Raw genomic sequence first — 27,512 nt, 5'->3', positions numbered from 1 at the left:
AATCCCTTTTCAAAGAGAGTGCCCAATCAAAGTCTTTAAGCAGACACCCTCTGTGGACCTCAGGACCTGCTTTAGGGTCCATATGACCTGCCTCTGCTCTGAGCCTTCTGGTAGAACAATCCAGGGGAAGAGGTTTCCATCAGTTACCAGCTTGGACTCTCAACTACGGGAACCCCAGGAAGAAGCAACCAAGAGTCACTGTCTACACTCAGCACTACTGAGACCGAGTGTCTCCTCCTCTGTGTGGCTTTTCCACCTCCCCTAGCCACAGACCTCTCCCTCGTCTTGGGTATCACTCTAGTCGTAGGGTGTTTAAGGTTTCTGCTGTTCACTTGGCACTGGCATGGCTTTGCTCTACTCAATTTTTTTTTTTTTTTTTTTTTTTTTTTTTTTTGAGATGGAGTCTCGCTCTGTCGCCCAGGCTGGAGTGCAGTGGTGCGATCTCGGCTCACTGCAAGCTCCGCCTCCCGGGTTCACGCCATTCTCCTGCCTCGGCCTCCTGAGTAGCTGGAACTACAGGCGCCCGCCACCACGCCCGGCTAATTTTTTGTATTTTTAGTAGAGATGGGGTTTCACCGTGGTCTCGATCTCCTGACCTTGAGATCCGCCCGCCTCGGCCTCCCAAAGTGCTGGGATTACAGGTGTGAGCCACTGCGCCCGGCTGCTCTACTCGCTTTTAACAGACTCATCTTGTCTCCTCAAGAGCTGAACTCCTGGAAGGGCAGGGACCATGTCTTTTTTCCCCGCTCTGTTCCCAGTATGGATGTGCCATGTATTTTTTGGTCATATGATGCATGGGGACTCTGAACTTGGAGCATCTTACCGAAGTCAGTACCAGGTGACAGCACTGGTCATAGAGAGAGCAAAGCGAGCAGAAAGCACCACAGGCAACTCCTCCATACTCCCCAATAAAATGTGTGTGGCATCTGAAACTGTCACAAATGCACGTGACACACTCAGGTGCACCTGGTAATGACAACGCGGGACAGCCCTCTGATTGGGTAAAGGGATGATTTGACAAGAAGAGGAGCCCTGCATTGAGAAGTGACTCCATCAAGCATGTCACTCTCTGAAACGCAGGGGCCACTAAGAATAGGCACATTAGTAGGAGCCCGGCTGCAACAGGTAGTGGCAGGTCTGAGGAAAAGCAGCAGGACTAGCTACTGTGTTCTCCTGGCAAGGAGAAGTGGCATTAATGAGGAGGTATCCCCACTAGATCATCATTGATGAAATCAGAACAAGTAAGAAGAGTGGGAGGCCAGCCAAGATCCTGAGCCTACTGACAAGCCTTTCAGTGGGAGGAAGGGGACGAGAAGGAGGATGACAGGAGGAGAGAAGGAAAGTTAGCCACCACACCGCTAGAACCAGGAAGTTCAGAGAAGATAACTAGGAAGAGACTGGCCAGAGGCCTTTGGAAAGGAGAAGAGGACCACTGCTAAGAGGAACTGTCTGGTGGGAGCATCCGGGAACAGGAGCTCCTGTCTGCAGGAGCCAATGCAGCAAGGTCTCTGAGCACCTGTATGGGCTTGCCCAGGAGCCGGAGGAGGCAGAAAGCAAGCCATGGATGCTGGGAGGGCCTGGCAGCCCTCCCAAGGGCTGAAAGAAAGAGAAGGAAAAGAAGGGCATGTCCTGCCCAAGGAGATAAGGGGCCAAGCCCCTCCTCTGGTCCTGCTCTCTGTCACCCACCTGCTACGCCACCACCTCACTGGCTCCATCTCTGCCTCTGCCCTAAAAAATCCTCGGCTGGGGGCAGAACACATCCTGCCCCCACACATAACTCAGGCTTGCCTTCATGCTTTGCTGCCCAAGTGTTGGGACACCCTCATCTTCTCCACCAGGCCAAAGCCTGCCCACTCCACAGGAGCCCCTCCCCATCCCCTGGCACCCAGGCACACCCATTCAGGCACTGGCTCACTCCTCCCATCTCCTGAATTGCCCTCCTGCTAAATCACCTGATTTCTTAGCCCCAATCCTTGAAAGCCCAGCTGCTCCCAACAACCTGAGCCCAGTCCTTCCCCTGCCCTCAGGCTCCTGCCCAGGGGCAGCTCTGGAGCCTCCTCCTAGCTCAGCTCCCTAGTCTCTGAAGCCTGCCAGCCACTGCAGCCTTATGTTGGGACCCTCACAGCCCCAATCTCTGTTCTTCTCCAGAACCACACCTCACTGCCCAGCCCTGATCCCTCCATCACAAGCTCCCGGCAGCCCCCTCTCCCAACCCCCGTTCTGCCCCAGATATAGCTAATCCCTGGCCTTCTTCTCACTCCCCCTACCTGGCGCAGGTTTCGGGTGACCCGGACGTCGTGCCAGGCGTTGTCGTTGAACTTGCCATTGACGGGTTCCACGAGGGCCTCGAAGGCACCTGAGCCTAGGTTGATGACCAGCCAGACAGCCCCAGACTTGAGGGACAGGTTGACGTAGTCGGCCGACTTGCCTGTGTGCAGCATCAGGCCGTTGCGTTGCAGGGTGCGGAAGGCCAGCGTGATCTCGTCAGTGCTGCTCTGGATGGGGTTGTGTGACAGGTCGTAGCAGAAGAACTCATTGCCTTTGAAGGTCGCCACAAACTCCTCCTTGCCTGGATGCCATGGTGTGGGGAAACGGGAGAAGACTGAATGGGGTAGGGTACGCCAGTGCTTCCCTCTCCCCTCCAGCAACCCAGGCACTGGTCCTGGGCACCAGGAGCCCAGAGGTCCCAACCTGTAGCTTTAGGCCCCTTTCCCTCCCTTGGCCTGTCAACCATCCTCTCGGGACCCTGCCGTCTCTGCTGTCAAAAGTCAATGTCCCCCGTGTCCATTTCCAAACCAGGAGGCTGCTAAGTGGCTCCCATACTGACAGCTGACAATTACTCTGCCACAGGATCCGGCAGAGCAGAGGGTGCTCACTGTCTCCTCCCCAGCTACCTTCCCATCGGCCACTCCCCTTAACAAAGGGACATAGAAGGGAAATAAGAGGCTCTGCCTTACTTTTCCCTGGGTGCTCCTCCCATATGGCAGGGTCCACAAGGGCCTCCTACGCACAGCCCACCTCCCTTCCTGCCTCTCCTCCAGCGATGGCCAATCTCAGTGCCTGAAGACAGTTTCAGCCTCACCATATGGGATGGGACCAATAGGCCTGCTGTTCAGCAGGGAGGAGATGAGGAGAATGGGAGGTGGGGGAATGGGGGAAGGGTCAGGAAGACACACAGGAAGGCAATGCAGGTGACAGGGATATGCACCAGATAGCAACAGGCCACCAGGCAGAGCTCACATGGGTGGCCACCGCCCCAGCTATCATCTCCACCCCCAGCTCCCTACTCCAAGCCAAGGACAGCGCAGACAGGGCCAAGGTGGAGAGCAAAGAGTGCCTGGATGTGACCTGTGTGTGCCCAGAGAGTGACAGGGCAAGGGCAGGCCTGGGCCTCGTGTGTGCGCATGTCTGTGTATGTGCATGTGTGTCCGTAGGCACCTGGCACAGGGCCCTTCCACTGGCACTTTTTAAGCAGAAGCAAAAACTACTGGGAGAGCCTGAGGGATTGTCAGCATTCTGTAAGCTGGTAACAAGTGAGAAGACAATGACTCCGTAGTACCAAGAAGTTGAAGTTTCCGTCCAACACCGGCACAAGCCAGAGTGCAAGCAGAGAGAAGAGAACCGGATATGAAGTCAGGACAAACTAGAGGACCTGGGCTCTACCAGTGGCTACTTCTGGCCATTAAGCAGTGGCACACAGCTGGCCCTGCCTACCTCACAGGACAGGTGCAGGGCAAACAACACTGGCCGTGAGAGTCTTTATGAAGAGGCCAAGCTAACCAAATGCGGGAATTCTCAATAGATGCTCCCAAGGCCCAGGCAAGAACAGGCACAATGCCAAGGTGCATGCAGGGCCACCAGGAGGCACTTGCCTTCCCCTGGTGGGGGCAGGGCTCAGCAGCAGTGCTATGTGTTGAGGCAGTGGGGTGGTGGCAGGGGGGGTCTTGGAGTGCAGATTCTGCAGATCCCCTCCCCTCCACACACAGCCTGCTTCTCTCTCTCTGGGCAGGCTGCCCACAGCCTCTGTCCTCACTGCCTCCGGATGCCAAGGCACCAGCTGCTGCCCCTGAGCCTGGCACAGCACTCGCTGCAGCTGGCAAGGCCCGGTTTCCTGAGGCCACAGGGCAGCAAGGCTGGTGGGGGCCTGGGCAACATCGGGACAGTCTGAATCCCTTCCTCTGTCTACTTAGGGTACCAGTGGGGAGGGCCAGAAAGCAAAAGTGAGGACCCCAGCAGAGACAAGAGGGGAAAGCAGGGAAAAATGGCAAGGAGGAGGGAGGTGGGGCAGAGCCGGGGAAAGGTGAACCATCGCAAAGACAGACAAGAAATGAAGAAGGCTCAGGACTGTGAGGGAGCAAGAGGGGATGAGCACGGCTATCTGGATAAAGGAGCAAGCCCTGCGGGGACAGGTACAGGAGATGGGAAAAGAGCCAGAAATGAAAGTGGACAGGGACCTCTAGGGAACAGAAGCCAAGGCTTTCTGGGGCCTTGCTGTTTCCATAGCAACGAAGTCTGCTGCCCAGGCACTGGGAGAACCAGGGGGCTCAAGGACCAGAAAAAGGAATGTGTTTGACCTTGGTTTTGCCACATGTACTAGTCCCAACCAGAAGCCACTCCTCCCACTCCCTCACCTTCACTGCAGTCAAAGAAAATATCATTAAAGAGAGTCAAACAGAAAGAAAGAAAAGAATAAGGCAACCGTGTGAAAAAGTGATTCGGACAGAACAAAAGAGGCCAGCAAAAGGGAAAGAGGCGGGTCTGGGGCTGGACCGTGGCTGCCAAGGCCAAGTAGAGAAACGAGGCCATTCCTCAACTCCTCAGCTCTGCCTCCAGTCTCCTGGGGCAGGTGGCAAAGCTAGCTACTCCGGAACCTGCGCCTCCACGGGCTCCAGTCCCTTTGCCACCAGAGACCTGGGTCAGCCCAGAGACGCCAAGAGGCCTGAGGAGCAGCCAAAGAGAACCTGAAAGCCTTTGAGAAGAGGGACCGAAAAGAGATGAGCAAAAAAAAAGAAAACCAAGGATGAGCAAGTGTGGAAAGAAAACCCGAAGATGGTGAGGAGAGAGAAAGAGAACCTGAGTAGGGGAGGTCGGGGCATGACTTCAAGGTACTGGTGGAGGGATTCTACTGGGGTGAGCCTGTGGGGGCGACCAAGGGGCTCAGCAGAGCACAAACCAGATCTGGGCTGAACAAGCTCTGAAGCACCAGGGGGCGCTTTCCCCCATCTCGCCGCTCTGGCGCAACTGGGAACTACAACTCCCATCAGCGCTTGCACAGTTACCGCCCCTAATTGCTCCGGACCCAGGAAGGAGGATAATAGCTGATGCTCGTTTATCTCCCACAGTTGGGGAGTCTGTAGCCCTACAAGTGTCCCCAGTGAAGATGAATGTGGCTAGAGACTAGTTGTTGTGGTCCTGCATTTCTGAGTACCATGCATGAGGGACAGAGCAGCTGCCTCCTTTCCAGGCCCAGTTCCCAGACCTCCTCTGGGAAGGTCTCCAGCGCCCCCCTCCGCCCTCCCTACTCTCGAGCTCTACAGCTGTCTGTTCTGCTCACTTGGCACTTATTGCCTAGTAACATCTTGTACTGCTCCCTGGAGAGGAAATGTGATGTGAGAAAGAAGACCTGGGCGCTAGTGCTGGCTCCACCACCAGCTTTGTGACCTTGGCTTGTCACAAAGCTGGGCTCTAAGTCCCAGCTTCCCCCTCTGGAAAATGGAGCTGATCATCAAGAACTGCACAGGCTGCTGTGGGCATCTCAGAAAGAGAAAGGTCAGTGTCCAGCTTCCTCAACTGTAAAGCATCCCACAAATAAACGATTCATGCCTGTTGGTAACTTTCTGCCAGTGTGCTGCCTCTCCCTGTGTCTCCTCTCTTTCTCAAGGATTCTTTTTTTTTTTTTTTTTTTTGAGATGGAGTCTCACCATGTTGCCAGGCTGGTTTTGAACTCCTGGCCTCAAGTGATCCTCCCACCTCGGCCTCTCAAAGTGTTGGGATTACAGGCATGAGCCACCGTGCCTGGCCTCAATGAATAAACTAACTCCTCTCAAAAGAGCCTATACTTTTCAAATACTTTGCATGGACCATACTTTATTGTAGTTATTTGTTAGAACATCAATCAGCCCCTTGGGAACAGAGCCTATCGGCTCATGTAAGATAAATTTGCTGAGCACACAGCTACTTATGTGCCAAGAGCTGTGTAAAGGACCAGGGGCATAGGAACAAAAATATCCAATCCCCGGCCTCAGGGAGCTTGGTCTAGTTTGGGAAGCAAACAGGCAAAGTGACAGTTATGATACAGTGTGATGAGCCTTCTAGTGGAAGTGTGGACAAAGGAAACACCGGAAGTGACCAGGTCCGCCTGGGGTGTTCAAGGAGACTTCCAGTGTGGATGGCCTGGCTGCTTTTTTAAGAGTCAGACAAAAGAGACACACCAAGTCATTGGAGAGAGGACAAGGATGGCAGAAATCCAGGCAAACAGAAGAGCAGACTAAAGAATGGAAATAGGACTCCATAGCCCCAGTGCTTGGCACCCACTGGAGTTCCTTGAGGACTATGTTATAGTGGCTTACAAACTTCTTAGGAAAGAGATTATCTTAAGAGAGGCAGCTTCAGTACAGAAAAAGGAGCTAGAGCCCCCAAGCAGGCTTAAAGGCCCTGTGCTGGCCACAGCTCCCAACCAGAATCTCTCTGGACTGGGCACCTAGCAGGCTTCCAGAATTTGATGGTTAAATTGGGGTTGCCCTGCTGCCTGGTTGCCTTACCAAAGAAACAGACACTTCCTAGGGATCAGCCTGAACAACTGCCACAAAAAAAGATACCTGTGGTCTACAAAGAGGTCATCAGAACAACTGGGCTTTGTGAAAGAAATGGAGGTGTGTGGCCCTTCACACCAGGGCAGCTAATGGGGCCTTTGGAATGGCACTCAGGGAGCAGGCCCATCAGTTCCCACAGGCCTCAGAGAGGACAAGGGGATGTGCCTGCATTGACTTGGCTTCCCCCCAGGAAGCACAGTTAGCCTGCAGCAGGATGAGGGCTAGGCTCTCTAGGGACCATGGGGATCACTGACCTTTTGTTGACTGGTGCACATCGCCGGCTCCTCCTCTCCCGGCCCCCCCCTCGGAGAACAGTAAGGACCCTACTGGAGAAGCAGAATTGGGGAGTCAGGCACAGGGGCTACCGAGCCAGTCCCTCCCCAGCCTTGAGGGGATGAAGGGCCCTCTCCAGGGTGGAGGTGCTGCTTGCAGGGACTTTTCTGGGGACTCCCTTGCCTTCAATACCTCTAAGGAAGGAGCTGCTTGACAAACCAAGGACGATCAGCCCCACAGACCCCATCAGACTCATGATCACCGACTTCCACTCTTTGCCTGGGGCGGGGAGACTGGGCAGAGGAACAGAGACCTCACCATGAGTGCAGGATCCCTCCTTCCCCACAGCAGGCAAACAGGCCAGCCCTCAGCACTGGAGGCCCCCAGTTCCCCCTTCCAACTGCCCGCTCCTTCTCCTAGCCTCCTTCATGAGGCATATTCTCCCCACCACTCTGCAACTTTGCTCACACCCTTTATGCTGGGTCAAGCTCACACTTCCCAACTCGTTCAAAAGCCTGACACAGGCACCCCTCTCCTCCAGAAACTTCTCCAGATTTACACCCCAAGCTCCTCTTCTGTTCTTTCCTGTCCTTGAGGCTCTCACTACACCTTGAGGCCATCCACACCTGCTTCATTCAACACAGTGAGTGCTCAGAAGCTCACCCTCGTCCAGTTCTTTGCCAGTTAGACCCCAGAGCTTCCCAGAGATTTCCAGGGGCTTCCTGTAATTCCTGTCTGTTCTTCATCCCACCATCGTGCCTACAAAAGGGCTGCGCACGTCAAAGGAGATCCTGCCTGGAGCTCAGCCTGGATGTGGGCAAGCCCTTTCTCAGGAGTTATTTCTCACTCCCCACCACCCCCCTCATCAGCAGCACCTGGGCCTCAGTCCAAACCCATGTCTGGGTTCCAGGCCGGCTTGAACTCTTCACCCCACCTCTCCCCCGGCCAGTGAACCTGTATACTCAGCACCTGGCTTCCAGGTACCCAGCCCTACTTCCAGATCCACAGGATGGCTTCAGGATGAGAAAACTCAGTGATGAAGGGGAAAAGTCCCTATATGGGCTCTTAGTCTAACCCCAGTTGCAAATCCCCAAACTTGAACTAGAATAATACTTGAGCTGTGGAACTTTCCAGGGGGGCTTTCTGAGATCCTTTGGGAGGGGCTTCCCTTATGACAAAGGGGAGCCACAGCCAGCACCCATAGAACCAGGCACTGAGAGGCAAGAAGGATGTGAGTGAACCAACCAGGGCTCCTACTGAAGACTCTCCATTTGGGACTTCCTCTTTCCCCACACTTCTTGCCATAATTTCACATCCCTGCAAGACTCCAAGGCCTCTACCTCCCCAGACCTAAATCCAACCCAGATTTCATATCTATACGAGTTTCTCCCTGTAGCCCAATCTTGGTCCTGCCTACAGGCTAAGGACCCCACTCTGTTCCTCAGTAAGATGACCCCCCAACAGAGGGCTGAACTGGGCAGGTCCAACAGTGCCAAAGGGTCTGGAAGGCCAAAACCCTGAGCTCAGAGAGAATCAGTGACAGCAGAGGACTGGAGCAGGCCAGAGCTGGAGGAGCTCAGACAGGACTCCTGGGTTCTGTCTCCAGGTTTACTTAACACCAGGGTTCTCAAAGATGGTAGGCACTTAGTCAAAGGAGTGCTAAAATTAAATGCCTAGTCCCAACCATACCACCAATTAGGGCTGTGGAATCACTAACGAGTCATTTCATCTCTCTGGTCCTCAATGTCATCATCTGTCAAATAGGGTTAAGAGATGTTCAATGTAATCCCAGCACTTTGGGAGGCCGAGACGGGCGGATCACGAGGTCAGGAGATCGAGACCATCCTGGCTAACACGGTGAAACCCCATCTCTACTAAAAATACAAAAAAAAAAATTGGCCGGGCGCGGTGGCTCAAGCCTGTAATCCCAGCACTTTGGGAGGCCGAGACGGGCGGATCACGAGGTCAGGAGATCGAGACCATCCTGGCTAACACGGTGAAACCCCGTCTCTACTAAAAATACAAAAAAATTAGCCGGGCGAGGTGGCGGGCGCCTGTAGTCCCAGCTACTCAGGAGGCTGAGGCAGGAGAATGGCAGGAACCCGGGAGGCGGAGCTTGCAGTGAGCCGAGATAGCGCCACTGCACTCCAGCCTGGGCGACAGAGCGAGACTCCGTCTCAAAAAAAAAAAAAAAAAAATAGCCAGGCATAGCGGTGGGCGCCTATAGTCCCAGCTACTTGGGAGGCTGAGGCAGAAGAATGGCGTGAACCTGGGAGGCAGAGCTTGCAGTGAACTGAGATCGCGCCACTACACTCCAGCCTGGGTGACGGAGCGAGACTCCGTCTCAAAAAAAAAGAGACGTTCAAAAGACACAAGGGTGAAGGCGTGCGGGTGGGCAGGGTGTTGGGAGTGCACACTGTGGAAAGGCAGAGACCCTACAACTCTACTCCCATTCCCTTCTAGTCATGGATGGGGGCCTCCCACAGTAGCAGGGTGAGGGTAATGAGACTGCCTAAGACCCTCTTTCTCCAGCCCATGCTTTTCTCTTGTTACTTAGGTCCATAGAAAAGAAAGAATGATTAGAATGATTGGAAGGAAATCAAACACCACCATGAGAAACAAAAAAAGCAAGATATACTACCAGGAAAACGCAAAAAAATGGTGACTGGAGACAACGGCAGGAGTTCAAACATCTCTTGATGTCAGAAACCAAGGTGAGATGTAGGTGGATGGAGTGCTTCAGGGTGGGCAAAGGAGAGGGGAGCACACAGACAAGGGCAGGCCCCCACCCCCACCCCAGCACCCCCCAAATAAAATTAAGAAATGGCAAAGGAAGCGGGTAGGAAAGGAAGGAAGGTGTCAGGACAGGCGGAGGAGGGGAAGGGGACAGGGGAGGGACAGGGAGAAGAACAGAAAATCCAGGCGCAGGTTGGGGGCAATCCAATCCAATCCAAACCAAACCAAAACTTCAAACCATACCTTCGCTGTTTAACGTCAGGTGAGCCGGACCTTGGAAAGGGGAAGGAGAGAAAGAAAGAAAGAAAAAAAAAAGAAGAAAAAAGAAAGAAAAGGGGAAAGAAACAAAGAAAACACAAGTCATCAAAATCAGCCAGAGAGAAGGGAGAAAAAAGCTTTTGCTGCCACAATTTAAAAACCCTTTTTAACTTGTGACAGACATCGGGGGGGAGCCCCAGCCCAGGAGCTGAGGAGAGGGGCCCGATGCCGAAACAGCGGGTGGAGGGCACAACAGGGGAAGAGAGAAAGAGAGATTAGGGGCTTCAGAGAGGGTGAAAAGGGTACAGGCAGAACCGGAGGAAGGAGGGGGCGGGGAGTCGCTGCAGGGGGGAGAGGAGATTTTGGTTTCTTTTTTTCTTCTTGCCGGAAAAAAAAAAAGGAAAAGGAGGAGAAGCATTAGGCTGGGAGGGTTGCTTTTTCCTTTTTCTTTTTTTCTTTTTTTTTTTCTTCCGGGAGGCGGAGAGAAAAAAAAACGGTCAACGAGAAAAACGATTCAGATGGAGGAGAAAATAAAACACAACACAAAAATCAAAGCCACCTGGAGAGAGAGAGAGTGTCCTGTTAGCATGGGATTAAGCGGGCAAGGGGGCCTCCAACCCCCCAACACCCCTAATTCCAGTTACCCCTAGGATGCTGACAGAAAAGGGGGAAAGATGGGGGGTATAAAGAACCCGGGCCTAAAAGGATCCCCCACTAAAGCGGGGTTTGGAAGGACATCTGTTGGGTTCTAATCCTCCCAGCTACCCTTCCCAATAACCTCTGTAGGGATAGTAGGGACCCTGCACACCTGGGTTCTAAGAGGAAACTGGAGTTCAAGAGGACAAAATTAGTGAGGAAGCAGGTAAGAGAAGGTAGAATCTACGGAGACACTGAGAGACTGGGCTCAGAGCTCTCAGACAGCAAGGTCCAAAGAGGACAGCCAAGCCCTATGGGAGGAGGCCCAGCTCTCTGAAAGGTCCAAGTACATCATTCATAAATTACAGACCCCCTTTCTCTGGCCAGGACCTCTCTCAAATGACCCAAAAGCTGGATTTTGAAAATAGAAAATGGACTGATAGGAAGATCAGCTAGGATTTCCATCCAGAATTACACTGGCCCCTTGAGACAGCCTTGTCAGCCCTAACCCAAAGTATCCCTCCCCAGCCTTAGTGGGAAGGAATCTGGCCCACTGGATCAGTACCCTTGTCCCCAACGGGCACCAGCCAAGGAACGCACTCTCCTAGAGAGGCTGGCAGCACCAGGCCCCACAGCTGGTCTGAGACCCCAGGGCTCCCTGAGATGTCCAGCCAGCTCCACCAAACCTCAGAGCCCCCTCCTAACCCTAACCCCAGCCCCACTCACTCCCCTGTGGTGTCTAGCCAAGAGGGTAGGAAAGGGAACAGCCCTGCAGTGCCACTGTCACCCTTGGAAACCAGCCCCACTGCTGTGGCAATGAGATGTTAACCCTAGGGATAGAAAGCTGGGGCCAGGATGGAAGTAGCAAGGTTAAAGAGTTACGAGTATTTCTGAGACGAAGCTGGGGGCCAGGATGCCTGGGTTCCAAGAGGAAAGGCAGTGAGGAGGCCAGGAAGGACATGGCCAGATGGTTCACATTTCCCTCTTTGCCCCATCTCTCTAGGGTGGCATTGGTTTCTCCCCACATCTGAGTCTGAGGCCACTTGGAGGAGGAGGCCACAGCCACTGAGGGCAGCCTTAGGACTGAACAGCTCTTGGGAGGACGTAGGTTTTTATCCATGACACAGGTAAGGACCCAGGCATTTGAACCGAGTCTCCTCATTCCTTACTCTGAATACCCTCCTACTCTGCCACCAACCCTTTCCCCAAGAACTACCAGCATCTCCGTCCAAACCCCCTAAACCCAGGACCCAGACCCAGAGCCCTCAACCCACATCTGACATTCCCTGTCAGAAGCAGCCTTGCTCTCAGGCTCCCACCCTTGAGAATCCAGGCCTCTGCCCACCCCCAGCCCAGGAGCCAGGTGCCCTGTGAACCCACCCTCTGTCTCCCACAGGCCTGACTGCTGCTGGGGGAAGCCACATCTCTCTCTCCCAGACCCTTCCACTGCCCAGCTCCTCGCGAGCCTCATTAGCATTCGGCAGTCTCCCTCTGTCACCACGGCAACCAGCTGCTCAGCTCCCTCAGGCGTGACAGCACCAGCCATCTTGGTGAAGGGGAGGCTGGTTCCCTTCCTGTCTACCCCTGGCTCAGCCCCAGCTGGCCCCAGGGTTTTCTCCCTAAAGTCTGTCTCCCCGCTAATCTGAAATCTCTGCTCCCTCCTCCTGGCCCCCAGCCCCACTGGGGTATTCACTTCCCCACATCCACCTGTGGTATCAGCCCCTCCTCCCACCACTGGAGAAGAGACTGGCAGTGATGGATGGCATTGCCAAGGGTCCCTTCCTAGGGCACTTTATCCAGCTACTTCTGGTTCTCTTTGCCCTGCCACAAGAGGGTGGGAGGAAAAAGGAGGTGCTCGGCAGGGGCTGCAAAGCAGGATCTTGGGGTTCCTGGAGAAAGCTAGGCCTCGGGCAAGTGTCAAGCGGGAAGAGGGTGAAGGTACAGAGGACTCCTTAGAGATATAAGGAGGGCTGCAGGGTCCAGAGCACAGTGCCACAGAGGAAGCCCCCAGCCCACCCACGTGGAACCACGACCTGCTAAAACCACCTCCCCACCTTCAGTCTCATCCCCTAACTCTCCTACTGAAACCCCAGAGAGGACCACCATCAAAAGAAAGATGGTGATAGGTGACAAGGTTAAGAGACACAAAAGCAGGCACAAAGACATGTCACAGAGTGACACAGAGATGCATCAGACTCCTAGGTGTGTATACACACACATACACACACACACACAGCCACCAATACACAGCCCTGCACAGCCACTGACATGCAGGCACCCACAGTGCCACCTCTAAACCAGCAGACCACCACGCCACCCAAAGAAACAGTGAGGTGGCATCCACAGGCCTCCTTCCCCATGGGTCCCCAAAGCCCAGCTTCCCTTCTTGTCCCTGTCTATCAGCCCCTTTCCTCTCCCCTACTCCCGCCAGACTCCTTCTTCCCAAGTGCCCCCCTGCCTTTCTTCTTTTGGCCAAGTTGTTCCCCATTCCTGCCCCTCCCTACAGCTTGAGGCTTGAGTCTTTCTCTTCCCACCCCTTCACTTGCCCCCTCTCCTTCCTCCATCTCTCTGCTCCTTCCTTTTTTCTCTCCTCCACCATTTTTTCCCTTTCTCTCTTCCTCCCTCCATCTCTCCCTTTGTTCCGGAGGAGACATGACATCAAGAGCAAGTAAAAGTCACATCAGCACTAAATCTTATCTCCAGCCCTCAGAAGGCTGCGTCCACCCAGACATGCAGACTCTCTCTCTGACATACACACAGAGGTAAACACTGACACACGGAGATGCAAACACAGATGCAGACACACAAAGATGCTGATGCTCTACACAGGCATACAGAAATGTGGGCCACACCACATATGCATCGATGGAGGCGCAGAGCATACCCACACACTCAGACACAAAATCATGTTACGTGTACACAGCATATATCCTGAGGCGTGCACAGAGACACACAGACCAGCAGAGCTGTATAAATGTATGTGTATGCAGACATACATACACACATATACATACACACACACACACACACACACACACACACACATCGGCCAGCTGGGCCCAGGAAACCTGAGGACCCCAAGGAGAAGAGATTTCCAAGAGAGACAAGTCAGACCATGGACATCACAAGGAAAATGGGTTCCAGCCCCACACTCAGGCAAAGAGCCCTTTGCTGCCTTTCTTTCCCATGACTACTGCATCCTTGGCACTTTCCTCTGCTCCTCCCCAGGGACACCCTTGCCCTCCCACTCCTCCTTCCCAGGAGAAGGGACTAGGATGCCACCTCATGCCTGCTCTGCAGCCTTCTTCATGGTGGCTATGTGAGCTGATCTTCAACACAGCCTTCAAGCCAGGACTACCTTCTTCCCGCTCTCAGTCCACCCCAGAGAAGGAAAAGAAACACAGGGAAAGCCAAACTGCTAGAGAAAGAGTCAGAGAATGACAGAAACCCAGAGAGAGCCTGGGGAAGGAGAGACACATGGTCCAGGGACAGAGTCGTAGAGAAAAGGAGGTAAAGACAGAAACTGGACAGGGAGAAGAGGCCAACAAAACAGGAGATAGAGAAAGAACAGAGAGATCTCAGAGAGAGGCAGAAGCCCTACCCTTGCCCTCTGACCTGGATGAAGGAAGAAGCAGACCACTCCTACCTAGCAACCTGTAGGGCAGCGGCTAGGGGCCTGATGCAAGTGGCAAGTGCTGGTCACAGTGGGGCAGAGAAGCTGCCCCAACTATACACCCCCAACCCCCTACTCTGCCAGTGCACTCCACCACCCTCCAGTCCCCTGAGCCCTGCACAGTGGCACCAGACTCCAGGGCAGATTTCCCCCAAGCACAGGTTTCTGGGGCAACAGCCCACCCCAGCCTGCCCCAGCATCTGGCAAAATTGCCTTTCCAAGTTTCTTAACTTGGGCTGGGCTAAATGTTGTCTACCCAATTATTTCTGGGCACTTCGGAATCCTGTCAGCCCCGTCCCTCCACCCTCACCGCTCATCTCTTCCCTAAGAAGAAAGGCCGGTCAGCAGCTCCTGTGAAACCCATGAAGAGGGGATGCAAGAGAGTGGGGCAAGGCAGCCAAGGGAGGACCCCAGCCATCCTTCTCCAGAGAGGCCCTAAACATGGCAGGAAAGGGAGTCCTTGGGTAGCCAACGACAGCCCCTCCTGTAGGATCCCCATAGCAACAGATCCACTACCCCAGCGACCGGGAGGCTTCACTCACCTTCCATGGGGTGCTCCTCTGCAGCCAGCGAGGTTTGGAGAAGGGAGAGGCAGAGAGAGAAGAAAAAGGAGGGCTGTTAGCAAAGGTACCACGGACAGGGGCTCCAAGGGGAGAGTGGAGTCCAAGCCCACCCAGACCCTGACATGAGTCACCCAACATGGAAGGCCCAAATCTCAAGAAACAGCTATGTTGGGGATGAGGCAGAGACAGAGCTACTCCCTGAGTCAGAACCTCACACACAGTCAGCCAGTACCCATCACACCCAAGCCTCAAGTAACATTTCAGGAAACTGAGGCCCAGGACAGGGAAGTAACCACTCAAGGTCACACAGAGAATCTGAGGCAGGGCCAAGAGTGGCAGTCAGGCTTCCCAGTTTCCCCAGACAGGCTCCTCCCCTGCGTTCCATTGCATCTCAGAGACATGGGGACACACTCACACCACTAATTGTCTCACAGGGTTTACTAGAGACACACTCATGCTCAGTGACACACTGACACACATAGGCACTTAGCAATCCAGTGACACACACCATCTCACACAATTCACATATAAAGCCTCTGTACACAGGACCCAACCACCTACAGCCCCTGACCCTCCCGGGGGTGAAAAGACATCAGGACACAGATAGAGAAAACATGATTCTGCCACACAGCACTGTGTGACTTTCATCCTATTCACTTAACCTCTCTGAGTCCCTACTGCCTCTTCTGCAAAAATGAGAGGGGTGGACTGGATAGTTTCTGAGGCCTCTTCTGACTCTGATTCTGATTCTAGGACAAATGTCTTCTTAACATCTGGATGAGGCCAAGGCTCCCCAGGCTGGATGGCCATGCCAGTGAGGGAAGAGAGTCCAAATTCAGTGGGCCACACTGGGCCCAGAGCTAGACCATGCCACATTCTTTGGACAGGCAGACCTCACCTATTAGGGCCCTGCCTGGGCCTGGCCTTGGAGCTCACCAAATGGGTCAAGGGAGAAGACGGAACAAAGAGAAGATGGAGATAATTCCTTCAACTAAGCTATAACTCCTCAAGCAGGCTGGACTCTGATCTGCTTTGTAAGAGGATGGAGGTGCCCCCAGTTCCAAACATTTGCCATGTGCCCACCTCCTGGGAGCCTTTAGATGAAGCAATAAGCAGGAAGGGGGAAACAGCACAATCTACAAACACACAAACCCAGTGGGGAAACACATACTTGCATGTGCAGGCCCCAGGATACACACTTGTGTACACACAACTATCCAGTACACACTCACGCATGCACACACTATCTCCTCCTACCTCCAACCCCATTTGGTGATATGTGTTCATTTACTCACGGAGAGGTAGCTATACTCTGAAAACAAACACAGTCATTTGTCATACCTTATACCACTCCCATAATCCACGCACATACACAGGCTGAATGCAAGCACCAATACCTGCACAGTAATCTACTATATAACACTAGACACACACACCACCACCCCACAGTGACTCCAGTGGCTAAAGACACACAGCCAGCAATGAACACAGCTCTCTTTCTATCTTCCATTTCCTAAACCTACACACACAGTCTTTCCATGTCAATATGTGTTACAAACACACTCCTTTACAACACAGAGCTGCTTCTACCGGACAGCTGCATCACCTAAAAGCTATGTATCCAATCCAATAGTTTTCTTTCTTTCTTTCTTTCTTTTTTTTTTTTTTTAGATGGAGTTCTGCTCTTGTTGCCCAGACTGGAGTGTAATGGCGCAATCTTGGCTCACCGCAACCTCCGCCTCCCAGGTTCAAGTGATTCTCCTGCCTCAGCTTCCGGCATGCGCCACCACACCTAGCTAATTTTTGTATTTTCAGTAAAGACAGGATTTCTCCATGTTGGTCAGGCTAGTCTCGAGCTCCCGACCTCAGGTGATGGGCCCGTCTTGGCCTCCCAAAGTGCTGGGATTACAGGTGTGAGCCACAGTGCCCAGTAATAGTTTTCTTAAGTAAACTGAATCACATTACATTTATGGGGGGAGCCGGCTAATAAAGGGGCCCTCAGGAAAACCTTTGGCTCTCGTGAAGACTGTTGTGCCAGGATTTCTTTGGTCCCAGTATGCTAAGACCCTGGTCAGTCAGCACAATTGTCTCACCAGCACCTGTGCAAATAAGGAGGCGTAGTGATTTCTAGATAATCCAACATGGCAGGTATTTCAAAACGTATTTCCACCTGCCAGAAATGTACGTCATGCTATGCTCAGGAAGTTGAAACAACCAGGCTTGGTTTGTTTCTGGCTTTGGAGAGACAGCACCTAGAAACTCACATATCTCTCTTCCTCTGCTGCCCTTTGCTTTCTGCTGACTCACCTACGCCCCTCCCCTGCCACCTCAGGCCCCTTCAGGCTTGGCCCCTGCCCTCCACATTCCTCTTACTTCTCCTCGCTGTCCTCAGTGATGGCTCACTTTCGTGCTCAGAGACTCCCAAACCTGCATGGGTAGTCCCGGCCTCCTCCCTGAGTGCCAGTCCTGTATCACCATGTGTCCACCCAGCAATGTAATTGCTTGGCCAACTCTCTGACATCTAAACTCCACCACTGAAGCCATTCTCGACACCTCCACTCCCACGCAAAGCCCCTGCTTTCAACCAGTGCTGCCTGAGCTCCCACTACATGCCCCACACTGCCCTCACAGAATCCAGAGATGCCATTAGTTAGCCATGTGCTGGGCACCGTACTGACTCTCACATGCAATGTCACACATCAGCCTCACTGCAACACTGAGCTCGGTGTTATCTATCTCCTTGGTGCAGAGAAGAATACACATCCAGGAGCGCAGAATCACCTTTGCCCTTCTCCACTGCAATCCTAGGTCATCATAGCCTCTGGCCGCACCCCTTGTGCCTGGTTTCCTGCAATAGCCTTCTCTTGGTCAGTCTCCTACCCATCCCTAGCCTGACCCTTTTGGCACAGGTAACAGATATGCCTTACTAAATACTGCTGTGATGAGAACCTTTCAGTGTTTCTGATACAAACCTCTCTCCCGTGCTCTTGACCTATGTACCCATCTGCCTTTAGAGCCGCTGTCTCTGAGTGTCTCATAGGCTTCTCACACTCAATATGTCTAAGGTGGGCCTCATAACCCGCTTCTCACCCCACCAAATTCCCTGATCAAGTTAGGCACCCAGAAAGCACTTGCTCCTTTTGTCAGGCCAATCACCGGATTCTATCGGTTCCACCTTCCAAAACCCTAAAAACAAAACTAAACTCCTAGAAATCCTTATCATCCCTCCATTTCCACCGGCACTGCCCAGGCCCGGCCTTGGTGAGGCCAGGCCCTGATCAGTCCCTCTCCTTGGAACATTAATAAGCCTAGGAGATGACGCCCTCTACAGCCACTCTTTTCACCTTGAAATTCATACACCACAGCATAACAAAGTGGTCCACTCCCACCATGTTACGACCCTGCTGAAAACTCTTCAAAGCTTCTCAGTGCCTGTAGGTTAAAGTGGAATCTTCTCAGAAAATCCCACCCGAAATTTTACTGTGCCTTCCTCTAACCTCTTTTCCTGCGACAATCCAGGCTGCAACCACCCCAGCTTCTTCCTGTTTCTATAATATGCTATGTTTCTGCACATAATATTCCTTGTGCTTGAAATACTCTTCACCTACAGCTGGCTAAGAAAATCTACTCTTCCTTTAAAACCCAAGTCAAGGGCTAGCTACAGTGGTTTGTGCCTATAATCCCAGCACTTTGGGAAGCCACAGTGGGAGGATCACTTGAGCCCAGCAGTTTGAGACCAGCCTGGGCAACATAGGGAGACCCGTCTCTACAAACAAATGCAAAAATTAGCCGGATGTAATGACTCGTGTCTGTACTCCCAGCTACTTGGGAGACTGAGGTGGGAGAATCACTTGAGCCTGGGTGGTCGAGGCTGCAGTGAGCCATAATGACACCACTGCATTCCAGCCTGGATGACAGAGAAAATCTTGCCTCAAAAAAATAAATAAATAAATTATCCAGACAGGGTGGTGTGCGCCTATAGTCCCAGCTACTCAGGAGGTTGAACTGGAGGATCATTTGAGCCCAGGGGTTTGAGGTCACAGTGAGCTACGATCACACCACTGTACTTCAGCCTGGGTCTCTGAAAAAAAAAAAGAAAAAGCAAAAAGATCCAGGTCAATATACATTTGTCTCTGTTCTAAACAAAGGAGAGCTAGCCTTCCTCTTTTGTGCCAGCTCTAGAAATGTACATTCTATTATTAATTATCTTATTGAGTCTCTATTGCAAGTGTGTTAACATGTCTGTTTCCTGACTTGACTGTGAAATATCCAGAAGTGAGGACAATGCCTCATTCCTCTCTCTATATCCAGCTGCTTACATGGCTCCTGGCTCAGAAAAAAAGGCATTCTCACGTTTGTTGAGTGAATCATAAAATAACACTTTGCATATACTGAGCACTTAGGGTGTGCCTGGCTCTTTACCCCCATTGTTCCTTTACCCACCACTGCTACATTGTGAATGGATATTACTATCACTTCCTTTTAGAGCTGAAGAAACCAAGACTCAGAAAGTAGGAGTAACTTGGCTAAGGTCACACTGCTAGTTGGTGACAGTCAAAATTTGAACCCAAATCTGCCTGTCTGAAAACTTCCAGTGGGCTACATGCTTAGCCTGGAAGTCAAGACTTCTAGAAACTGATTCTAATCTAACGTTCTGATTTTATCTACCATAGAACACAACCAACTTTGTCTCTTCACCACGCCCTGACCCACTCAATTCACATCCCCTATATTCCTCATGTACGCTACTCTCCTGGTGGGAAAGCCCTGCCCTTTCCTTTCCACCACTATAATTCACACTCAGTCATCCTTCTTCAAGGTCTGGCCAAGTCCCACCTCCTCCTTGAAGCCTTCCCTGACCACTACAGCTAATAACCATAGTACTATTTATTGATGATTCAGAATAGCGCCTGGATTGTAAAGGATTTTCATATATTAATTCACTTAGTTCTTACAACGTTCTTAAAACGTTCTTACAGAGTAGGACGTTGAAGAACAATGTGGATAAGTTAACTGCCCAAGTTCACATGGCTAACAAGTAGCAAAGCTAGGTTCAAACCATGGCAGCCTATGCACTTACCCATTTTGCCATCTTTACATAGAGGCATCTAGCTTGTCTCTGGGTTCTGAGAGCAGCTGCTTTCTATACCACCCTCTAGAGAAGCCTGTCCCATTCTACCTGAAGCCACTTCTACCCACAGAAACTGTCAGGACCACAAGTACTGGATGTTAGAGCTGACAGAATAACCCAACATAGGTGATTTCATTTGCTTAACTTTCAGACACAAGACTTCACTCCCCCAGCAGAATACAGAGGTGGTGTCATAGATGGTATGTCTTGCCTAACATGAACTCAGGATTCCAGCAGATGGGTGATCAAGGACAGTGATGAAGACCAGAACAAAAGGGAAAAGAAAAGGCTCTAAACAACCAAAACATACATCTAACACCTGGGCAATTAAGAACTGTTATTTTCTGGCTATTCTACACACACTGCCTAGAAGGTAGCCTTGCTCTATAGAAGGAGTCATGGAGCTGTAAAGCTGCATCCTTAATAAAGCTACTTCTACAAAAATGAAAAAAAGAACTGTTATTTTCTCATAGGGCCTCTCAGGCCCTAGCCAGAGTCCACCTACTGTTAGTGACACACAATTCTAACAGCAATTCCTAGCTTAGGAATGCTGATTTCCACATTCACACACACACACACACACACAGAGAGAGAGAGAGAGAGAGAGAGAGAGAGAGGTGTCAGTTGCTAACTGACAACTCCTCCTAAGGGTAGAGATGGAAAAACTAGAAAAAGCTAATATAAGAATTCAGAAATACAGCAGTCAGGCATCATCTCAGGCAGGGACAAACCTCAGTGAAGGAACCACTGCATAACAGTTTGATGTAATACCTGAGGGGAATCACGACCACCCTGAGTCATCTGCAAAAAGTTAAATCACGTTCCAGCTATTATGCTTAGGGAGGCAGAGAGGTGTGTAACACATTGTGAAGAGATTTCCATCTGAAATGTGTTAAATGTGGCTTAGCTGTGTGTTTTAATAGGATAATGCCCTGCTCTCTGGGATGGGTTCCTCTCCAAGGGCTTGGAAAACTGAGATTTTCCTGATCTATCTCTATCGTCCTTTCTCTGTGCTGGGACAGCTGACCGATAAATACAGGAACACCCTCAGCACACACTGGCTTAAGGAAGAAGCTGTGGCCCAAGGAATTTAGGGTAGTTACTGGTTTCTGATAAAACCTTGTCCCTAGGCTGGGCTCGGTGGCTCACGCCTGTAATCCCAGCACTTTAGGAAGCCAAGGCGGGCGGATCACAAGGTCAAGAGATCGAGACTATCCTGGCTAACATGGTGAAATCCCGTCTCTACTAAAAATACAAAAATTAGCCGGGCGTGGTGGCGGGCGCCTATAGTCCCAGTTACTCGGGAGGTGGAGGCAGGAGAATGACATGAACCCAGGAAGTGGAGCTGGCAGTGAGCCGAGATCACGTCATTGCACTCTAACCTGGGCGACAAAGCGAGACTCTGTCTCAAAAAAAAAAAAAAAAAAAAAAAAAAAAACTTGTCCCTAAATAGCCCCAATAAACCAAATGCAGGTAATCAAACTGACCAGCTCTCCTTTCCGGAGGTAGCATGGAGACAGGTAGGGAGCAACAGGTTCTTGAGTCAGCTCAGGGCTCAGATCCCAACTCTTACATCTCTGAGCCTCTCTTTGACCCTCTGTAAAATGGAGAAAGTTATCCTCATGTGGTGATCATGAGGACTAAATGGGATAAAACATCTAAGACACCCAGCAAATGCTCAACAGCTGCGAGTCTCCCCCTCTCCTCCCTTAACCTTCCTATCCAATTCTCTGTGTTCAAATTGCTGGGTCTGCGGCCACTACTACTCTTCCTCCTTCTCCCAGCTGTCGGCGCCGCTGAAGTCTTCTGCTCAATTTTCCTCACCTTCTCCTTGGCCACTTCATCTGATCTCAGAGCTTCAAATACTATCTCTACACACACACAGCTCCATCTGCAGCCCCAGCTTCAACTCAAAGCTCTGGTCCCACATTCCCAATCACCTGGAATGTCAAGAGGCACCACTACTTAACACAAGCATGATCTATTGTGCCAAGCCTGCTCCCCTTCCTGGCACTCCCCTTTCCTCTCACCCCTCCACCAAACTTCCAACTGTGCAGACCTGAAACTTCATCATCTCTGACCCCTCTCCTCCCACTCCACATCCAAGAGGAAAAATCCTACAGTTTCAGGCTCAGCAATGGCCTTCAATCACTGCCACCACAACTGCCACCACCCTTCCTCGCCACTCCCCAAGACAACCAAGGCTCAGGTCCTCAATATCTCTTGTGTGACCTATCTCCCAACTGATTTCTTCACTACATAACTCTGTCTTCTATAATCCCTTTGCACTTCACTCCCAGCTCCCTAAGTACAGCTCTTATCTTATCCATTTCCCTCCTCAAAATTCTTTTGTGGCTCCATTTGCCAGTACACTGTACCCAGTCAGCATTCAATATGAGTTAAATAATTTAAGCCAGATCATCAAGACCTGGTCTCAACCTGCTTCTCCTGCTTTAGGTTCTACTATTCTCCCTATACGTCTTGGTGCCCTCTACAGATATGATGTACATTTCCCCGCGTCCATGCCTTTGCTCATACCAGCTCCTTTGCTTCAAATGACCTCTCCCAATCAAGTTTATTAATCAGTGTTTGAGGTCAATTGCAAACAGCATGCCTTTCATAAATCTATTACTGATCCCCTCAACTTATAAACTCTCCCCTGCACTTTGCTTGTAATAATAGCTACCATTTACTCATCACTAATTTTATATAGCAAATGCTAATTTAATTCTTACAACAAACCTATGAGATAAGCGTGTGTATCCCCATTTTTTTTTTTTTTTTTTTTTTGAGATGGAGCCTTGCTGTGTCGGCCAGGTTGGAGTACAGTGGCGCAACCTCAGCTCACTGCAACCTCCACCTCCTGGGTTCAAGTAGTTCTCCTGTCTCAGCCTCCCAAGTAGCTGGGATTACAGGCGTGCGCCACCATGCCCGGCCAACTGTTTTATATTTTTAGTAGAGACGGGGTTTCACCATGTGGGCCAGGCTGGTTTTGAACTCCTGACCTCACATGATCCACCCACCTTGGCCTCCCAAAGTGCTGGGATTATAGGCGTGAGCCACCACACCCAGTCACGTATCACCATTTTATACATAAAGAAAAATGACTGTAAAGGTTAGGTACTCACCTAATGTCACAGGCCTAGGGAGTAGAGAAAACAGATTTAAACCAAGACCAGAGCCACAGAAGTCTATGGTTTAATCACTAAGCCACACTGCTTTACTGCATCTCTGGGCCACACACTATTGTGTTGTTTTTTTTGTTTTTTTTTTTTTGTTTTTTTGCTATTATGTATTGAGCATTTTCTACGTGCCAGGCACTGTTCTAAGCACTTTACACAAACTAGCTAATTTAATTTTCACAATAACTCTATAAGGTAGGTACCATTATTATCTTCATTTATAGATAAGGAAATGGGGGCAAAGAGAGTTTAAGCATAAAGTCACTGCCTGGGCAGTCTGGAGGCGGAATCTCTTCACACTACACTGGACAGCTTTTTTATCTGCTTCCTCAATTTCATAATATCTCCTTCCCTAATTTAATAACTCCCAGACCAGGTGCAGTGGCTCACGCCTATAATCCCAACACTTTGGGAGGCCGAGGCAGGCGGATCACCTGAGGTCGGGAGTTTGAGACCAGCCTGACCAACATGGAGAAACCCCGTCTCTACTAAGAATGCAAAATTAGCCGGGCGTGGTGGTACATGCCTACAATCCCAGCTACTTGGGAGGCTGAGGCAGGAGAATTGCTTTGCTTGAACCCGGAAGGCAGAGGTTGCAGTGAGCCAAGATTGTGCCATTGCACTCCAGCCTGGGCAACAAGAGCGAAATTCCACCTCAAAAAAAAAAAAAAAAACAGTCAACTCCTAGAGCACAGAGTCATTTTATTCATCTCTGACCCCACTGTAGCCTCCAACACAGTCTATCACAAAGGAGGCCTTGATAACTACCTGTTGAATTAAATCACTAACACAAAACACATGAGACATGTGTGTCTACCTCCCTGCAAGCACACACATTACAACTAGTTTCCTATTTCTCTCCTGAGCAAATCGTATATACCTGACACGCTGTTCTAAACACCTGCACCATCACTCCACCTGAGGTCTCACACACATGCCTGCACATCCCTTCTTCTTTGATCCCTTTTCAGCCCCTTCTCCATACACACAGGTGACATGAGGAAGCACTGACATGCAAATAATTGCAAGATCCCAGTCTACTCTATCCCAGCTTTGGCAGATAATCAGCAACAGTAGACAGACTCTCAGCCACTCCTACTGAGCTCTGTCTTCAATTATGTGTGGCCAGATCCCTGAGAGAGAGAGAGAGAATGCAAATTTCCTAGCATGGAGGTTCTCCATGAATGAGTAAGCCCAGACCCTGGGAGAGCAGGAGGGATTCCAAAGGATACACAAATCCGTATGCACACCAAACATCTGAAGGCAGATTGAAACATCTTGCATATAAAGCTAAAACCATTTTTCTAATGTATATTTTATTAACCACAATGGCAAATATAACATCAAAGTCATCTAAAAGCTTTTCCAAATTCACAGTAGCTTTGAGTCATTTATACTCACACTAAACAGATATAAAAATAATAACTACTTTGGAAGGGGTACTGTGAATTACTGACTTTTAAAAATGTCCTCAGTGGGCCAGGCGCGGTGGCTCACTCCTGTAATCCCAGCACTTTGAGAGGCGAAGGCGAGCAGATCACCTGAGGTTGGGAGTTCGAGACCAGCCTGACCAACATGGTGAAAACCCATCTCTGCTAAAAATACAAAAATTAGTTGGGCATAGTGGCAGGTGCCTGTAATCCCAGCTACTGGGGAGGCTGAGGCAGGATAATCGCTTGAGCCTAGGAGGCAGAGATTGCAGTGAGCTGAGCTCGTGCCATTGCACTCCAGCCTGGGCACAGAGCGAGACTCTGTCTCAAAAAACAAACAAACAAACAAACAAAAAAGTCCTCAGTCTCAGAAAGAGTTGGGAACCACTCACAACAGATGATAAAGTGATTATAACTCCAAGGAGGCCTGGGGATTCTGACCCCTAGAGTTGTCTCAGAGATCAGGAGCCAGGCCTGCTCCCCTTAAAGTCTTCCTTCCTCACCCCAGTACCCAACCATTGGAGGCCATGTCTTTCCTCCTTGACTGGATGAGAAAGTACTCGAAGTATAATGAGCACAGGATATTATAAAAGCTACCCAGGAAATAAGGAACAAATTGAAGAAGAAATGAGGTTGCAGAGTGGGGAGAGAAAAGAAGGGAATCAGTAGGGTTGTTGCTGTGCCTGTCATCTCCAGATGCAATCAGTGCCTACAACCCCCGTGCCCACCCACAACATATATCTGAAAATATATACATACATGTTTTCATATGTATGTACAGCTTTGCCCCAAGCCTTTATTCTCTCAATTACTTATTAACATCTCTCCATTCATTCCACAAATCTTTATCAAACACCCACTATGTGTCTGGTACCAGATTAGGTGCTGGAAATACAGAAATGAATAAAGACACAACACTCCCCCTTTACCACAAAGCACTGCTCTCTCAAAAGATACCACACACACACATCACACACACACGACATACGCACAGGCAACCCTGCCCCTACCAGCTGGCACCCACCTTATATCTCACTTTCCCTTTTTTTTTTTTTTTTTTTTTTGAGACAGAGTCTCATTCTGTCGCCCAGGCTAGAGTGCAGTGGTGTCATCCCAGCTCACTGCAACCTCCACCTCCCAGGTTCAAGCAATTCTCCTGCCTCAGCTTCCCAAGTAGTGGGGATTACAAGCACCTGCCACCATGCCTGGTTGATTTTTGTATTTTTAGTAGAGACAGGGTTTCACCATGTTGGCCAGGCTGGTCTCGAACTCCTGACCTCAAGTAATCTGCCCACTTCAGCCTCCAAAGTGCTGGGATTACAGGTGTGAGCCACCGCACCCGGCTCACGTTCCCTTTTCTTACATGAATCTCACACACACACACACACACACACACACAATGGGTCAGACACACATACTCAACCATCTCTCACATCTTCACCACAGCTGACACAAACATTCATCTGATACCAAGCCATATTATACACACATCCATCCCTCTCCCACAGGTACTCAAACACATCTTAGACACACAACCACACAACCCATATTCAGAAGCATGCACTTGTTTGCCTCACTGGAAGCCTCTGGCCAATGAATCCTCTCAGGGAATGGATACAAAGGCTCTGGTTGACCAAGGTGCCTCTGGCTGCATTTTTCATACACCCAAGCCCAATTCAGCCACAGTGAGGCCAGGGACCAGTTACCCTAACCTCCTGCAGCTCAAGCTTTCCCTCCATCAAATTAGAGGATGGTTCATCCTGTTTTCTTAGGCGGGCTTTGGGGGAAGGGTAGAGGAACCAGAGGATCAAATTAAGGTTCTGGAAAGAAAGAGTCCTCATACATTCCAGCTGTCTTACTGAAGCCTCGCATTAAAACACAGGCACATGAGCATCATACTTGGGAACTACTCACTCTACTAGGCACTAGGCTCCTATCTGCAAACACTGCTATTCAAACAGACCCATTCACACGTCAAATACACACTGCCAGACTCGCGGGCCTCTACACGCAGGCAAACACACACCGACACAGAATTTCACAGTTTAGGAAACACCTGAACTCCTTGGAGAAAGGGTGAGAAGGTGTCAGCTTAACTTAATACACAGTTCCTCATGACGTATCCCACAACCTTGTACCAATAACCCCAAGAAAACAATCCCCAGAACTTTCGAATGTATTCATCGACCACAACTACAGATACGCAGGCAAACGACACTCCTAAGTGCAGTCTTCCCACACCCAGGGCCACACCTGCAGGCTGGGCCCCTCCCATGGCTGCCCATAGGCACACAGCCACAGGACACTTATCCCCAAAGCAGTACCGGGCCATTTCGTTTTGCTGGCGCACACGTGCACAAGCACACGCTCCCTCAAAAGCCTCTGCCCCTGGGAGGACGAACACACACACACAACCGCTGAGTGACCCACAGCTTCTAGAGGGACCAGGGGAGAGGAGGGCAGGCCTGAGGCACACACGGGCTGGAAGAACAGGGACGAGGGGCGGGGAGAGACGCGCATGCGCGGCCCCCAGCCTGATAGGGGAGCCCCTTCCCACCGCCCAGCCAGACCCTTAAGAAAGAGGCTCCTCCAAGTGCCTCCTCCCCTCAGCCCCCCGACACCACAGCCCTGCCCCGGGCCGCTCAGCCCAGGGCCCGCCCGCACTTCTCCACTTCACGGTCTTGGCCGGACCCCTCCCTCCGCTGAGCCTCTCTCCCAAGCGCCATTCCATAGTCAGCCCCACAGCCCAGGGTCCCACCTCGCCCTGTCCAGCCCAGCAATCTCCCACCAAACCCGACGCTCTCAGTGGCTCCACGCC

General features: G+C 51.1%; 1 protein-coding gene and 1 long non-coding RNA gene across 47 annotated transcripts in view; one reads left to right on the top strand and one right to left on the bottom strand.

Moving 5' to 3' along the window:
• Positions 1 to 27,512, bottom strand: part of LOC105469526 (neurexin 2) — a 117,493-nt gene that overhangs the window by 78,375 nt on the left and 11,606 nt on the right. For 21 of the 46 annotated variants that reach the window (XM_011720642.3, XM_071074369.1, XM_071074370.1 and 18 more), the window contains 4 exons: positions 14,931 to 14,948; positions 10,065 to 10,094; positions 7,067 to 7,138; positions 2,268 to 2,569 (listed from right to left, as the gene is read on the bottom strand). In XM_011720642.3, coding sequence (XP_011718944.1) covers positions 2,268 to 2,569; positions 7,067 to 7,138; positions 10,065 to 10,094; positions 14,931 to 14,948 — 422 coding nt within the window. Of the gene's footprint in view, positions 1 to 2,267; positions 2,570 to 7,066; positions 7,139 to 10,064; positions 10,095 to 14,930; positions 14,949 to 20,031; positions 20,051 to 21,569; positions 21,760 to 27,512 lie in introns of those variants that run through there. The other 25 variants (XM_011720647.3, XM_071074362.1, XM_071074364.1 and 22 more) reach the window with 12 other exon arrangements.
• Positions 9,708 to 20,442, top strand: LOC105469524 (uncharacterized). The gene is made up of 3 exons (XR_979954.2): positions 9,708 to 9,799; positions 11,719 to 11,842; positions 20,234 to 20,442. It is a non-coding gene; the product is annotated as an uncharacterized lncRNA (long non-coding RNA).

This window comes from Macaca nemestrina, chromosome 12 (assembly GCF_043159975.1).
Source record: "Macaca nemestrina isolate mMacNem1 chromosome 12, mMacNem.hap1, whole genome shotgun sequence".
NCBI lineage: Eukaryota > Metazoa > Chordata > Mammalia > Primates > Cercopithecidae > Macaca > Macaca nemestrina.
This window is presented reverse-complemented; position numbering and strand designations above follow the sequence as displayed.